This window comes from Diabrotica virgifera, chromosome 7, assembly GCF_917563875.1.
Source record: "Diabrotica virgifera virgifera chromosome 7, PGI_DIABVI_V3a".
Classification (NCBI taxonomy): domain Eukaryota; kingdom Metazoa; phylum Arthropoda; class Insecta; order Coleoptera; family Chrysomelidae; genus Diabrotica; species Diabrotica virgifera.
The window spans coordinates 56,534,954-56,553,259 of NC_065449.1; the positions used below are offsets into that span (position 1 = coordinate 56,534,954).

Here is an 18,306-nt window from a genome sequence, read left to right on the forward strand (position 1 = left end):
GTTTGTATATTTTTTGTACATTCTTATGCCACTACAGTAGGGTTGATCTGACTATCGGATATTGATTTCTTAGAAATAAGTTTTTAACATTTTATTCTTGCTAAATCTTATGTTATTTTTATTATTTTTAAAAACTTTTTTATTAAGGGCATAGGCGCAAAATGTCGCCTATCAAAATGTTCAATGTGTTTTAAATGTATTCATTTTTTTTTCGAATCCTGAGAAAACTAATAAGTATTTTTGAAAAATTTAAACGCAGAATGAAAGATTGCATTATTCGTTTCTTTTGAATGAGATATTTGAAGTTAAAGGCACACTAAATTTTCTTTTTTTTTTTTTTCACCAATGCAACTTATTAAAATAAACATTATAGAAGTTTTCAGGGACTTTCGGCCCTCGGTAATAACATAATCTTTCATTCTGCGTTTAAATTTTTCAAAAATACTGATAGTTTTCTCAGGATTCGAAAAAAATTAATACATTTAAAACACATTGAACATTTTGACAGGCGACATTTTGCGACTATACCCTTAATTTAATATAGTTCTCATATTTTTCTATTAAATTAATGTTAAATTTTTTTAGTGGAAAAAGACGGTCATTATTTTATAAAAATACTCGAAGATCAAAATAAAAGACTTTTGGAATTAGCCGCCAGGGTTGAAGATGATATATCAACTCCTGATTTATCAGAAGAAGTTATAGGAAAACTTAGATCTGCTTCAGGAAAAGCAAGATTGTTAGTATCACAGAAAATGCAACAGTTTAAGGGATTGTGCACCAACAATATTAATCAGGTAATTTATACCTATGTTATTTATCATTTTAATTTTGTCTCCAGTATTTTGCACTTTTGGTACATAAATTTATTGTATATTATATGGTTATTGCTCATTTCTTTTGTTACATACTCATACATTGATTAAACATATTTATAAAAAGAAATAACACTAAAATTTGTGCACCCCATAAAAATTTTATGGAGATTTTGTTCCCTTAAGCCCCCCGCCCCTTCCCTCACCAAATATTCGTGTACGTTCCAATTAAATTATTATTGTGGTACCATTAGTTAAACACAATGTTTTTAAAACTTTTTTGCCTCTTAGTACTTTTTCGATAAGCTACTTTTTATCGAGATATTTTGTACATTTGTAAAATCCACCACAAATATGTAAATGGTTAAGTAAGATTATATAATATTATTGTGATTATTTCATTCATAGGAGATTCTGACCAATAGAAAGCTACAGAAATCTAAATTATATCGATAATTTTTGATAATCTCCCGTCGTTAAGTATATTACGTCAGATGCCCTTCGTTGCTACGAAAAAATACATTCAGTGACATTAATGACAATTAATGTTTTAAAAATTATAAAAGTGATGACTTTCAATCGTCAAATATTTATAAAAACTGTGTGTTTAATGGTACTTACATAAATAAATTACAATAAAATTTTGGTTTTGAACAGTTTTATTCATGAAATAATCGCAACAAATTGCACTCGACCTCTGAAATTAATATAGAATTTTTGCTCTCGTGACACTTTGACATAATTTCACTCGCCTTCGGCTCGTGAAATTAAAACTGTCAAAGTGTCACTCGGGAAAAATTCAATAATTTCAGAGCTCTTGTGCAATTACTACTGATAATATTATTACCAGGTCTCGATAATCTTACTTAACCATTTAAAAATATGTGGTTGATTTTACAAATGTTCAAAATATCTCAATAAAAACTGGCTTATCGAAAAAGTACTAAGAGGCAAAAAAGTTTTAAAATATTTTATTTGACTAATATCACAATAATAATTTAATTGGAACGTACACAACTATTTGGGGGGAGGGGGGTTTAAGTGAACAAAACCCCCATAAAACATTTATGAGGTGCACAAATTTCACTGTTATTTTTTTTAAGATGTTCCTGCCATCAAAATGCCACATGTCCATTTTCAATAAAAAAACTGTTTTTTTGTGCACGTTTGTACTAAGGTAAGTTAGGTTCAAACGTACTATTTTTGGTCCCAGAATATGTGATTTAATTTATGACCTGCCTTTTTGTTATACCCTGTACCCCTAATAGGTGCAAATATTGTATGGCTCTATATAGTTATTCTAGATTGGTTTAATCGCTGTAAGGTATCAGAGCATTAAAAACAAGCAAATAAAAAGTACGTTATTGTTGATTGGTTATTAACTATTATTAATATTCTTCTCTGTTTCATATAGACTGGTGGTGAAGAATTCCCTACTACAAACGAAGATCTGCAGGGCTTCTGGGACATGGTAATGCTTCAAGTGGACCAAGTAGATGCCATCTTTAAGGAAATCGAAGAACTAAAAGCGAATAACTGGAAGGAACCGGTCAAGGCGGCACCTAAGACTCCCCAAAACGGAAAACCTAAAAAAGTAACTCCCCGGACTAGACCTTCATCAGCTGCAAATGAGGAGGCAAGAAAACAGAGAGAAATAGAGAGAAAGAAAATAATAGAAGAAAGACGCAAAGCTATGAAAGCAGCTCAACAGACTAAACCCACTATCGAAATTTTCGTGCCTGAAAACGCTAGCTGAGATTCGACAACTCTTTAGGTATTTTTTTTAGGAGTAGGGGTGGATTTTAGGAAGGTAAATTTTTAATTAAAACATGATACTAGGGCCATTTGTAAAATGATGTTCCCTGTGCCGCTGATAAAGAGTGCGAGTGATGGGAGAAATCTGGCAACACTGCCTTACACATTAACTCTCCCTCTCTCTTACCCCACCACTTTCGCCTTGCTGCATTGCTCAGTGTCGGCCTAGCAACCTTCGAAGATGGAGGTCATGGTTGTTGTTACCGCCAATGTGAAATTTATGCTGTGAAACGTTTTTTAAATGCAAAATGGATTTCACCTATTGACATTCATAGTCTGTTAATCGAGTTTATGGGTAAAAGTGCATATCTGTGGAGAGAATGGTGTGGAGAATTCAGTGAAGGCCGAATGGAAATTCACGATGAAACTGAAGGCCTTCCGCTCCGATTGTTTGCGGTCTTTTCCGACCATTTTGAACATGTTAAACATGCATTTTACTCATAAACTTCGATTAACTGACGATGAATGTCAATAGGTGAAATCCATTTTGCATTTATAAAACGTACCACAGCATGAATTTCACATTGGCGGTAACAGCGAGAGGGACCACCATCTTCGAAGGCTGCTAGGCTGACACTGAGCAAGGCAGCGAGCCAAAGGTGGTGGGGTAAGAGATAGGGAGAGTTGATGTGTAAGGCAGTGTTGCCAGATTTCTCACAGCACGTCGCGCTATTTCTTAGCGGATTATGGAACCTTTTTTTTTACGAATGACTCTTGTACATTGTTGATGATTTTTAAAAAATACAATCAAATCATGATCCTAAGAAAATTTAAGAAGTATTATCAGATTTTTAAAAATAATAATGATTTGCTCTAATTAAACTTTATACAAATATTGAGTGAGTTTCATTATTACTATTTCTTTATACATCTGATATATTCATAATGAAATATAATTATTTATAGCCTGAATTATTTTTTTGGCAGTATATATTTAGTATTGATTAGCCATTGGAAAAGCTTAAATTAGCTCTCATGTAGAACATCTATTTTAACTTCGAACCTAATGTGATCTTAAAAAAAACTAACGCTATGTTTAGTAACAGATAGTTATTTCGGATAATAGACACCATCGAACTTTATACTATATGCTGATATACAGGGTGTTTCATTAATAATTGTCCATAACTGGAGAAACTCGTAAACTTTAATCGTAACTGGAGAAACCTTAACACAAAATACGAAGATTTAACCCAAAACACTTAAATAAAATATTCTTCCTTACCAAGATACAGAGTTCAAATATTCTAAAATGATTATATCCCATTGTTAAAGCACCTTTTAATGTTTTGTTCAAACTTGACACACAGTTTACACATGTTAGGATACTTTAGCTAGTGTTAAAAGATAGTTTTCCGCTGTTACCAGAGACGCGCCGTAGGGATAAATACTTCATTTTCGCCCCTTTTCCCCCTCACAATCTACGCCACTGTCGTAATAATCATTTCAGCATGTTTTTTTATTGTTGCTTTTTACATAAATATCATCCTTTTGTCTCATTGCGATAAAGTAAGTAGTTTTCAAGTTATTTGCATTTAAAGATAATGGATTCCATAAGACTATGTATTTTAAACTACATTCAATAAGATTATGTGTCTAAAATACATACTTTTATTGAATCCATTACATTAAAACGCAAATAACTTGAAAACTACTTACTCTGTCGCATTGAGACAAAAGGATGACATTTACGTAAAAAGTAACGAAGAATAAAAAAAACATGCTGAAATGACTATTACGACAGTGGCGTAGATTGTAAGGGGGAAAAGGGGCGAAAAGGAAGTATATATCCCTACAGCACGCCTCTGGTAACAGCGGAAAACTATCTTTTAACACTAGTTCAAGTATACTAACTTGTGTAAACTTTGTGTTAAGTTTGAATAAAAAATATTAAAAGGTGCTTTAACAATGGGCCAATATCCTTTTAGAACATTTGTAATAAAACACTCTGTATCTCGGTAAGGAAGAATATTTTATTTAAGTGTTTTGAGTTAAATCTTCGTATTTTGTGCTAAGGTTTCTCCAGTTACAATATGGACAATTGTTAATGAAACACCCTGTATAGAGTAGATTCCGGATAGAACGAGTTTTAACGGAACAACATTTTGTCGTACTAACCGGACGACGCACAAAACTTTTAAGTAATTTAAGCTCGTTTTCAAACCAGTAGTCAAACAGGCATTTGTTTGTGAGATGATTTCGTCGTTGGAGTCAAACCACTTTCCGCCGAGCCATTTCGTCATGTTTGGAAACAAGAAATAGTCCCTCGGGTCTAAATCTGGACAGTGGGGCGGATGAGGGAGCAATTCGTAGCCTAATTCATAGATTTTTGCCATGCTTGTTCAAACTTCAAATTTACACCGGGCGACGCACAAAGCGTTCATGTAATTTAAGCTTAATTTTGAACCAGTAGGCAAACATAGGCATTTGTTTGTGAGATGGTTTCGTCGTTGGAGTCAAACCTCTTTCCGCCGAGCCATTTCGTCATGTTTGGGAACAAGAATAGTCACTCGGGACTAAATCTGAAGGATGGGGCGGATGAGGGAGTAATTCGTAGCCTAATTCATAGATTTTTGCCATGCTTGTTCAAACTGCAAATTTACACCGGAGTCAAGTGCCAGTTGCTTGTTGACAGGAACTTTATATAGTCGATTCGCTAATCTGAGACACAACTGTAAATCACAATAGAGATGCACTATATGGAAATAAACAAACCAAGACACGCTGAATTTTCGGAGAGCACTCCCAAATCATGATTTGGCTCCTCAAGCTCCTCGTGCTTGTTCATTTCTATTGCATCTTTATTGTGATTGTAGTGTAGACAGTTGTGTCTCAGATTAGCGAATCGACTATACTATGTACTAATATATATGTACAGTAAATTCCGAATAGAACGAGTTTGAACGGAACAACATTTTGTCGCACTAACCGGACGACGCACAAAGCGTTGTAATTTAAGCTTGTTTTTGAACCAGTAGTCATAGGCATTTGTTTGTGAGATGGTTTCGTCGTTGGAGTCAAATCTCTTTCCGCCGAGCCATTTCGTCAAGTTGGGGAACAAGAAATAGTCACTTAGGGTTAAATCTGGAGAATGGGGCCAATGAGGGTGCAATTCGTAGCCTAATTCATAGATTTTTGTCGTGGAAACTGCACGTTTGCACACTTGCATTGCTCTGGAGGAAAGAAACTTGTTCTTGGCCAAACGCGGTAATTTTTTTTCAATTCCTCATTGAATCGACTCAGTAAGTTGGTATCCATTGATTGTTTCCCCTTTTTGAAGGCAATGAATGTGAACTATACCGCGTGAATCGGAAGAAACTTTCGCCATGACTTTGTTGGCTGACAAACCCATCTTTGCTTTCGTTGGCGCAGATTTACCCCTAGAAACCCACTGTTTTGTTTGTTGTTTGGTCTCCGGTGTGTTGTAGTGGATCCACGTTTCGTCCATGGTTATGAAATCGCGCAAAAACTCATCCATATTGCGCCTGAACAACGCCAAACATTCCTGCGAATCTTGTCATACGGTTGATTTTGTGGTCGATTGTGAGCAAAGGCAGCACCCATGATACTATAAATAACAAGATAATATGTTGCGCATCTCGAAGAAAAGGGAGTCGTGACGTAACTGGAGACCCAAGTTCGTAATGGTTCGTAATGACCGAATGATTTCCGATTAGTTTGAATTGCTCGCGGTTGTATAGTCCAGGCTGTATGGTCGCCCCCGTTAGGTAAATTATTCCGATTCGATTTTTTTGCACAAACTTACTAAAAAAGAGTTCCTTATAACAAATCCGCAGGGTGCCGGGAGTTGCCGCGGTCAAAAAATTATTTAAACAATTTTCCGACCGCGGCATCTCCCGGCACTCTGTGTATTTGTTATAAGGACCTCTTTTTAAGTGAGTTTGTGCAACAAAATCGAATCGGAATATGTTAGCTAACGGGGGCGACGATACTGCCTGGACTATAATCTAACAACAAGAATTCAAATTCCGGTCTCCAGTTACGTCATGCGATGCGCGAACTCGGACGTATTTGCGCTACGGGAAGATACTATCTTGATATTTATAGTATCATGGCAGCACCCATCTTGAGGAAGGCTTTCTCACACCCAAGTGATCGTTCAAAATTGAAGCCACTGAGCCATGTGAGTTGCCTGTGGCTTTCACAATACCTCTCAACCTCTCACTTTCAATCTCCGGTCGGTTAAAACCATATAGTGGATTTTTTTCAATTGTTTCAGATGTAGAGTCCTTAACTGGGCGTCCAGAACATTCGGCATCTTTCGTGCTTGTACGGCCACATTGAAATTCAGTAAAACACTATTATGAAAATGGATGGTACAGAGTTCCCATAATATTTATCAAGTTTAGTCTGGGTTTTGAGTGATGGTTTTTTCCGCAAAAAAATGTTTAATGAGGACACATAAAGCACGTTTTCTATTTTCTTCTCAAAACGCGGGATAGTCTGCTATCAACGGCTGTCAAATACAAACTAAGCAGCGTGTTCAAATTTAGACCGGACTGAAGTGAGACTTGCCTGTTGACAGGAGCAGTGTTGCCATTTCAATTAAGTGGCGGGTAATTCAAAAACTCACGGACTTATTGATCCGTCCTCATATTATATCTGTTTATTTATTGACTTACGTTTGTGACCATTTTTTCTTCTATATTAAAAACATCATACAGGATTATTAATGCGAGATATTATACTTTTAATATTATCATCATCAAAGATAGTGTAAATGAATATATTGAACGTTCCTGCAGCCTTCAGACACACTGGAAGCCAAACAAATTATGTTGGTTCGTATAACCGCCTTGTCTGGTGGCGACGATTTTTTGCACAATATTTGTATCAGACTGTTCTTCACATATTGAGTATCATGGATACAAGAATATTGATTAAGGTACACGACATGTGTTGTGGGTAGTTGACTATAAATAGCCGTACGTAAACGGTCGCGGTACATCTGCATTTGAGGTTATGGTAGAGTCTACATTGGCTCGAAAAAACGCAGCGTGTTACAACAGTTAAAAATGACTCTGCGTGAGTTTGGTTCACGCATCGTAAAATAGCGTCGAAAACTCGATGATTTTTTAATACAAATAGTAGATCTTTGAAAAATGATGATTCCAGTCCTTGGTCCATTAGTTTCAATGCTTAAAATTTATTTTAGAAGACAAAAACATCAGTAAAGTCAGTAATATGATATTAGTTCATCCAGTTATCCACCAAACGCAGCATTATAATTTTCGTTATTTCTTAATTCCAAGCGCTTACCAGGATAGTGAAATTGTCAGCAGTCATCCAGGTCTTGAGATTATTTTCATAATCCACTACAGATTGGCTTAAATTTTTGAAATATTTAGTATGTTAAAATTTTCTCGATTGAAAAGTTTTTTTAACTCGATTCTAGATCCTGACCCACTACTTTGCGCCGTGTAATTTGGGTTGCCTACTGCGAACTTTTTACATGTCTTCTTAAATCATGTATCATGTTCACGTGTAAACACTTTTCCGCATTCCACGCACTTATTAATTCTTTCCACACCGAACATTTTCGTTGTCAAGAAAATGAAATACCTACTCACAAAGCAAACACAGAACTGTGAACAGTAGAAATGATTACATCGGAAAATTAATCCAACAGCTTCACTGTTCAATTGGTAATTATACAAAGAGTCTACATTCTACCACAACCAATACTATTTTAATATTAAATATCATGTAACTGCAGTAAATATCGATTTTTATTATCACTAAATAGTCTTTTCAGCGTTTTTCTAAAAACAATTTTAACGGTCACATATATGATCATTCACACATGACATAATTAGCGCAAATTACATATTATTATGATTCATTGAATGCGCTTCGCAATTAAAATCTAGAGTTTAAACAACTGATTAAATTTCGTCAGCCCTAGCTTTTCACCGACCTTCAAGTGACTTTACATCAATTGATTTTGAATTTTGAGTCTATACTTTTCCAAATTTAATAAAATTTGTGATTTTTTATATTATCTAATCGTTGTTTTATTTAAGTCAAGCATAGCCACAGATCAATCTTTATAGTAATAACTTTCAGTTTCATTTTTAAGTACATCTAAAAAGGTACTACCTACATAATTTATTCATGCCATACACTGTGAATTTTTAAAGTGGTTAGGTAATATAGCAAAATTTTATTATTTATAAAATTCTTTCAACAGCATGACTTGCTCGAAAATCATTTAGATACCTTTTCTTTGTAATATCTATAAATTAATAATTTTCCCATTTCTATTTTATTCCAATTTCTATTTGTATGTAATATTTTTTAAATAACTCAAAGGCCCATTTCGCCGATTCAAGTTTATATAGACAACCCAAATTACACAGCGCAAAGTAGTGGGTCAGTATTTAGACAAAATCCTTTTTTTAAGAGACCACTCTATTACTGATTGATCTATTTGTTGTTAGGTGATGTCCTCACACATTTAGATACAAACGATCCAAATGGCATTAAACATTATAATACAATACAGAAAAAACACGCCGAATTCCTTCTCAAGAGCTACCAGTTTTTTAACAGTATACTACTGCTCTTTTTCTTCAATTGAGAAATTCTTTTACCTTATGTAAATAATTTCACTAGGCCTCTTAACCGCATTGACTGTGATTACATGTCAACAATCAACTTGCGTTGATTGGAACAAAAAGAGGCGCGGGTAATTGCGCGTAGATATTCTATACAAAACGATGTCGATGTGAAACCTTACTTGAGTTTGCATTTATGTCACTAAAAATGGTTAGACGTAGACGAAGTTGTAATAGATGTTCTACTGTAGCAATTTTGAAATTAACAAATCTACTTTTTTTGTGTATTATTTACTTATACTGACAAATACTCTTTAAGATGTTGCATCAAGTTGTAAAAGAAATTTTCTTCTTAACTCATTAAATTTTTACCTTCGTGGCATTCACCTCTAAATGTTTTGCTATTAAAATTTCTGCACTCTATTAATTTATACTTTAATATGCTCACTTGTACAATCTAAATATATTACACTTACTGCAAAGCTAATAAAACGTTTTATTGTATCAACAAAACTAAAACTTGATAACCGAACAGCAATTTTGTTTTATATCTCGCGCCAAACTTCTCGAGCAGTACATAATACGAGGGGTGTCTTTTTAGTTTTGTATATAGCCATAAAGACTAAAAATATATAGGACTTAAAGTGCGTTATTGTTCTTCAAAATATATCTCACCAAGATTGATAGTCTTTTGCATACGTTCCAACTTATTGGTAAAACTGTTATTCCAGTCTTCAGTTTACACCTGCAAAATCGCTGTTTTAAGGGCAACGATGGCTTCTTCTGGCGACTGGAGTCGCTACCCAGGCATTGAATTCTTGAACTTTGGGAACGTGAAGAGGTCGTTGGGACTTAGGTCGGGGCTATACGGTGGATGCTTTAATAATTCGATGTTTTGAAGCTCCAAAAACTCTATTGTCTTTTAGGCTTACATTGTCCTGATGTAGGATGATTCTCCGTTGTGTGTTGTTTTGTCGGAGTTTTCGCGATAACTTCTGGTAAAAAAACGGTTATACATGTAGGATTCGTTAAAGACAATTGTAATAAAAATCCGTGTGATGTTTAACAGTTTTAATTAATAAAATAGATAGCTAAATTATAGATACTATTAAATTGACGAAATGTAGAAGTGTTGGTGTAATTGCGACCAAAATTTACGTGTCCTTGTTCTTACAAAAAATGAAATGTATTTAGAGATAATTGCGTCTAATCAATATTATAACCGGCGTGTCATAATATTCGTCTTAAGGCGTCTTTTTACGTCTTATCCCCAATAACACGACTGTCGCGGTTCTGATCTTAAAATCGACTGCCGTATTCTTCCCATAATAACCAAAATTCTCTTACTGCTAATCTCCTCTTCTCCTGGTTTAATTTGCTTTCGTGAGAACTAACCTATTAAAATTGGATCAAAGTTGCGAATGTTATTCTTACCTAATTAGGTCTTAAAGATTCAAAGTTAGAAGTATTTCGCCCCAGCTACCGTAGTAATCCCAATTCGTTCCACCCATCTGGGCCGACGCGACGCAGGTCCATATGCGTGAGATTCTTATTCCGTGCTCGTAATAATAATTAAGAAAAAAATATATACAGGGGAATTTAAAAATATAAGGTAAAATATTTACAATTCTACATACATATACCAAGACACACTTCGGAAACGGATCACTTTTGTCGATTTTCCTCATCGTGAAACACCCACACAGCGGATTGGCGTTTATTTTCCGATTCGTAAGAGTAAATCCAAGATTTAGCGCCACTAACAATACTATAAACGTTTTTAGAGCTTGCTTTGTTGAACCGTTCCAAGGTTTTTCGACACCAATTGACGCGAACCGCTTTTTGCTCTTGTGTAAGCAAATGAGGGATCCAACGGGAAACCAACTTCGTAACACCCAGTTTTTCATGTAGGATCTTTTGGATCGAGGTCTTTGAAATGCCCAACGGTGCCCCTCTCTCCCGGTATGTTACACAGCGGTGGTCATTAATTAGCTGACGAACCGCATCAATGTGTGTGACTGCTATTTTGAGTGGACCTGAAGACGTTGAAATTCGCAATACCAGAGGGAAATAGTTGACTGGTGTGATGCTTCATTCCCAAACACACAAAGCCTCCCAGCGGAGACATTCCTGTTGCGATAATCCTCTCTGGAAATTGTAAAAATTATTGCTCGAAAATGTTCTCGGCTGATCCATTTTTTCGAACGACTTGCTAATTTCAAAAATTCACTATATCTACACGACTTCTTGTATCGCAATGGAACTCTGGATTTATCCAGCTTAAAGTGGCTATATGCAAAACTAAAAAGACAAAACTCGTATATAATTTTTTTTCTACTAAATCTGTTTCTCGTCATCGATAACAGACATGTTCAAAACTTATGGTGTCACGAATTCACGGTTTGACTTATAGTTTGAATAAACGAGGATTTCAAAAAATTTTCAAATGATCAAAACGAGCTCTAGGGTGCCACTGTTTTGTTATTGATCACAAAGAACAAAATTAGTAGGAGAGATGTAGATAAATAATTTTTCATACTGAAACATGTGACAACAAAGATTCATACGAACAATTTATTCTATGATTATATTTTTTTTATTTACGATTTTAGATTTGATGTAAGTTAAAAAGATTTTTTAATTGTATGCCTATCCCACATGTAGTACTTTAATCTTTCTGTCTACAGTCTATTGTGTCAGTTCCTAGATGGCGAAAACAAATACCTAGTCTTGTGAGACAATTTTCAGAACAATCGTCAACAGTAGATGATGAGAATTCAACAGAAAAAAAATAAGATTTTAGTTTCATTTGACATCAATACTTTCACTGCGCACCGGAATATACTTGGATAAAATCAATTATTTTTACCGGCATAATAAAACAGCTGGATAGCTCAGGCGGTAGGATGTCTGACTTCAAAGCAGGTAGGCCAGGGATCGAATCCCAGCGCCGGAGAGAACATCTAGATATTTTTAAAAATATCTATAGGCCCCAGGCCGAATAAATCATATGTATTAACTTTTACTTGAACATATACAGGGTGTCCCCGAAAATAGTGCGTTCCTTTAAGGTATGGATATAATACACAATGTAGAAGAAAAAAGTCCTATAACATTTTTTTCTAAAGTTAACCGTTTCCAAAAAAAATTACATTGTTCGCCATATAAGCGAACTTTTATTTTCATAAAATTTAAAAATTTGGCATCACTGTACAAGAACTGTTTGTGATTTAGTTTATTGACACCACAAATGTAGGTCAGACAGGTACACCTGCAAAATAATTGTACCACCCTATGTTTGAAAATCCAACAAAACAAGAATTTGTTTGTTTAGGATGAAGACAGGGTTTAATGTAAATACTTATGGCTAAAATGCTGCAACTATTTTTGAATTGTGATTGTCTATGTTTATATTTCTGTATACATAGTTGTCAGATTTCAATTTGCATTCCAAAATGTATTTTGGTTTTTTAGCCAAACGGTTGCATTTAGAAAAAAATGTTATAAGACTTTTTTGCTTTGCATGGTGCCTTCTACCTATACCTTTAAGGAACGCACTATTTTCGGGGACACCCTGTATATATGGATATTTTTTTAACCATTTCACATTTTTCTTTTCAAAATAATAAGAGGAAAGGATCTTATTTTTACGATCGATACCGGAAACATATTTATTGTACCCTTAAATTTGGTGACGGTGTAATTAATTTTGTACAAGACACCTATGTTGATCACTATGTTGATTTTAGTAAAGTAAAACAGTTTGGCTATGTGCTTCCCAAATTATAAAATCACCACTTCGGTGTTTATCTTATAGTGAAGTGTTAAGTAATTGTAGATTGAGCGATAATGTGACTATATTATAACAAAGTTATGCGCTTTCGTTTGTTCCTTGCGTGGCACTTTACCAGGGGACTCCAACGTTGTCAATATTATTTGTCACCACTGACATTGTCATGCAGTCGGTAGACGTTTGACAGACAGTAAAGTTAAGTACTATATGTGCCATCCCTATGTACTGTACCAGATTGGATACTCGAAATATATTATGTGATAAATACGATTTATGCAAATGCGTTGTGGCAATAACAATAATCAAAAATATAATTTTTAAATGTAGGCATTTTCTAAAGATATACACTTGACCAAGAAATGAACGCACCATCTTAAAGATAGGTCATTTTTGATGTCTCGAATTTCCTAAACCTGTTGTCCGATTTAAGTGATTTTTTTAATATGTTATTACTATATTACAAATATTGTTACTAGACAGATAAATTGTCATTGTATGCCGGGTGTACCAATCAAACTGAGTTTTTTTTCTCAAAGTTCGCGTAACACTGTGGAATATCTAGCATTTATCAAATACTGAAATTAGAACCCAACTATAGCCTCATGTTTTCTTATCATTCTGTTTTTTATTCATTCGCTTATGTTGAATAATAAAAAGTTAGGTACTTTAACAAATAGCCTTATTTTTCGTCAGTACATGGTGCTTTTAAATAATTATGGCAAACTTTAAGGGGTAATTGTAAATGCTTCGTTTCCGAGATAAGGGGTGTTGAAATTTTTCATACAAACTGATGATTTATTTATTGCTCCAAAACTGGTTGGGATATGCAAATGAAATTTGGTGGATTTTAAGAGGTAGTTATTGTGCATTTTTTGACATACAATTTTATATTCACGATTGGCGCACATAAGGGTCATATTACCCGTATGCACGCCAATGGTGAATATTAAATTCCTAATTGTATGCGCAATTTTATCAAAAAATGCGCACCGCTTAAGACCCACCAAATTTCATTTGCATATCTTAACCGGTTTTAGAACAATAAATAAATCGTCTGTGAGAAAAATTTCAACACCCCCTATCTCGGAAACGAAGCATTTGCGGATAAACGTTTATCAAGCAAACTGTCATTATTTTTTGATGTACAATTACCCCTTAAAGTTTGCCATACTTATTTAAAAACACCATGTATTGACGAAAAATAAGGCTATTTCTTAAAGTACCCAACTTTTTTATTATCCAACATAAGCGAATGAATCAAAAAACAGAATGTTAAGAAAGCATGAGGCTATAGTTGGGTTTTAATTTCAGTATTTTATAAATGCTAGATATTCCACAGGGCCACGCGAACTTTGAGAAAATTCTCAGTTTGATTGGTACAATGTATACAATGACAATTTACCTGTCTAGCAACAATATTATTACAGCGATATTGTTAAAGAATAAGGCTATAACATATTAAAAAAATCACTTAAATCGGACAAGTTTAGGAAATTCGAGACATTAAAAATTACCAATTTTTAAGGTGGTGCGTTAATTTCTTAGAGAAGTGTATTGAATTTCTTAATATCACGAATTAATTTGGTTAAAAACGTTGGTTATAAATATGCGGAAAAATGTGACAATGGTTTTCTGGTGAATAGTTTGTACTGCTTCTAGAAGTATCAGTAATAAATATACTCGTAGCTTACTTTTTATCTTATAAACTATATTTCAATTCTGCAAAGACTGAGTTATAAAACAATAACACTGAACAGCAAAAATATATCGATAACATGTATTACCAATAATAACCAAAAATTATTGTACTAAAAAAAAGAAGATACATTCCCAGTGCTTTTTATACTTACTGGTGCATTTTTTATTAATTTTTATTAAGATTCTTTGTTATACACGTGACCGTTTAAATGAGATATAACAACTACAGGGTTTTATTTAGCACATTAGTAAAAGAACATGCATGCGTTGGTCAAAATGTTCGTTTCTTGGCATAAAATAATTAAATGTGGGTATTTAAAGGACACAATTTCCACAGAATGTACTCAAGTTTACATGTTCCTCTGAAAAATCAACTTCTTCAGAAGAATGTTAAACTAATTTTTTGCCATTATTTATATATCTACCTAACAGGAAATGGACACAGCAACAGCCAATGTGAACTGTAATTAACAATTGAATCTGTATTTAAAGCCGCTAGTTTCTCATTCTTCTTTTTCCAGTTACTTCTGCTATCGGAGGTTGGCTATCATCACTGCTATCCGTACCTTATTGGTGACTGCTTTGAAAATAACTACTGAGCAGCAACTATGACACTGTCTTAGGTTTCTCAGCCAGGAAATTCTTCGTCTCCCTATGGATCTTTTACACTTAATTTTACCTTGCATTATGAGCCTTAATATCTCATTTCGCACCTCTTGTAATGTGCCCTAAATATTCCAGCTTTCTTGTTTGATGTTCTTTATGATCTCGCAATCTTTTGTAGGCTTCTTAACACTTCTGCATTTGTAACTCGTTGGATCCATGGTATTCTCAAAATCTTTCTATAACACTGCATATCAAATGCTTCCAACTTCTTTATATTATCCACTTTTAGTGTTCAGCTTTCCATTCCGTACAACAAAGCCAAGAACACGTAGCATATTAAGGCTCTTATCCTCAGCTCTAGAGGAAGGTCTCGATTAACAAACATTGGTCACTGTTTTCATTTACCCAGGTTCCCAGATATTTTTAGTTAATCACTCTTTGTACTTGTTTTCCCTCGATTCTAGCCTTCCTTCTGAATATTGCTTAGAAATAATCATGAACTTTGTTTTCTTATAGTTCATTTGTAGTCTATATTTTATACTGACTTAGTAATCTATTTACTAAGCGTTGTAGTGCTTTTAATATGTCTGCAAAAATAGCGATGTCGTCTGTGAATCTTATGTTGTTCCAGATTTTTCCCTTTCTTGATATACCCTGTTTTTCCCCTGATATTGCTTCCTTAAAAACAGCTTTACTGTACAGATTGAATAACAATGTGGACAACACGCAACCCTGTCTAACACCTCTTTTGATTTCTTTAGTTTCTGTTTCTACATTTTCGATTCTAACCTTTGCTTTTTGAATCCAGTACACATTGACAATAACCCGTTTATCTCGACTGTCCACATTCTTTTGTTTTAACAGTTTACGAGTTTCTGATGTCGCACTCTATCAAAAGCCTTTTGATAATCTATAAAGAAGGCATAGAGACCCTGGTTCATATCTAGTCGTCTTTGCGCAAGAACGTTAAAACGAACAGAGCCTCACCCTCCTAGGAACGAGAGAAGCTCTGTTCGCTTCAAATAATCAGAAATATTTCTCACCAAAATATTAGAAATTCAGCGACTTAAAAATACAGATTTAATTCTCAATAAACAAACATATAGTGAGAGGTCTCCGTTACTCTGTCTGACGGGAATGTGGTTAGGTAGAAAAGAAAGAGGAAGGTTAGGAAGAAAAAAAGAGTAATAATGCCCGGTTTACATTATTTCAGTCCAGTAATCCAGTACAGTCCACACTGTTTTAGTCATTCAAAAGCTGTAAGATCGGTAACACTATAGAGACATTGCTTTAACGCCATAATCAAGCACTGGATGACGTTCACACTGTTCAAATGACGCTGGAATGAAAAATAGACTGTCATTCCAGTCAACTGGACTGGATTGATCACTGGAATGGTTCATTCAGTGCAGACTCACATTATTCCAATGGCGTTCCACCGCTCTAGTGAAATGCTGGACTGTAATAATGTGTACCGAACATAATACAAATTTCTGTTAAGGTACTAGTACACTTTAGAAGACCAAAAATAATCATTTTTTACTTTTTTTTTTCAGAACCTTTATTATAAGTTAACATAAAGCTTTTTACATATTAATATATAACTCTTAGAGAGTACACAAAAAATATATCTTTTTTCATTTATGCACGCACACTAATATTGTAGAGGGCGCAAACTCGAAGACTCGAAAAATGATGGCGGACAGTTAATCTCAGGATTGGGATATCTGAAACAAAAAAATCGTACGGCATTTGAAAAAGGAAGGTTTCTTACGTGACAATTTACCACAATTTGAACAAAAAATAAAAAATAAATATTTTTTAACCATGAAAAACTGAAGAAAAAGGGGCGATTTTTTCACAAAAATTTTTCAAATTTCCGTAAAATCTTTTTTTGTGGAATTTTTCACTAACGGTGGTAAATTGTCACGTAAGAAACCTTCCTTTTTCAAATGCCGTACGATTTTTTTGTTTCGGAGATCCCAATCCTGAGATTAACTGTCCGCCATCGGAGCTGCTTTTTTTCGAGGCCTCGACTTTGGCGCCCTCTACAGTATTAGTGTACGTGCATAAATGAAAAAAGATATATTTTTTGTATTCTCTAAGAATTAGATATTAACATGTAAAAAGTTTTATGTTCATTTTTAATAAAGGTTCTGAGAAAAAATCTTAAAAAATGCTTATTTTTGGTCTTCTAAAGTGTACTAGTACCTTAAGTAGATTTAAAAATTGCAAAATTTAAAACTACTATTCTTCTGAAGAAGCTGCACTAAAACGAAACGAATGGGAAAAAATAGATCAAACTTACTAAGGTACCTTTTTAAGGGCTATGTATTTCACTATTTTATATTTGCCAAGAAACATTTTGACCGATTAAAAGCAAAACTTCTCCCACTTTTTAGAAGTTCCGACACAGTATCACCAAATACGAAGACTGATATCTAAAATAAAAAGTTATGCTAATGAACGTGTTTATTAAAAAATAAGTAAAATGGAAATGCTGTTAAATAGGAGTAATATTTTCAATTTATATTTCATTTGTTAATGTTCCCTGTGAAAAGTCGGTGTATGTTGTACGTATTGTTGACAGAGATTTTTTAATATAGTTGGGATTACTATAGATATGTTATATTCTATGTTAGTTTTTTTAAGGTGAAGTTAAAAATATGACAATTTATTTATTGCATTACACCTCTATATCCCTTTCATTCGATCAGCATTCTTATATCATTTTTGATAATTATTTATTATATTAACTACATTAAATAAATTATTTACGCTACTTTACTTGTTGTTTTGATTTTACACTCCTAAGCACAATAGTACTCAACAAATTAGGGCCGATTTATCACACCTAAGTTAATCTATGAAAATAGATGAAAGTATGAAAAAGAGAGCCTATGGAAATAGACAAATAGAAAAAATGGAAGAAAATTTCAAAAACAACGAAATTAGAAGGGCATACGAATACCTAAAAAAGATAAGAAGTGGGTATAAACCT

General features: G+C 34.0%; 1 protein-coding gene across 2 annotated transcripts in view; it reads left to right on the forward strand.

Annotated features, from left to right (window-relative positions):
* LOC114339551 (uncharacterized) overlaps positions 1–18,087 on the forward strand; it is a 233,559-nt gene extending 215,472 nt beyond the window's left edge. For both annotated transcript variants that reach the window (XM_050655547.1, XM_050655546.1), the window contains exons 8-9: positions 586–797; positions 2,230–18,087. In XM_050655547.1, the coding sequence (XP_050511504.1) occupies positions 586–797; positions 2,230–2,571 (554 nt within the window). In that variant the 3' untranslated portion in view covers positions 2,572–18,087. The remainder of the gene's footprint in view (positions 1–585; positions 798–2,229) is intronic.
* Positions 18,088–18,306: the final 219 nt, after the last annotated feature.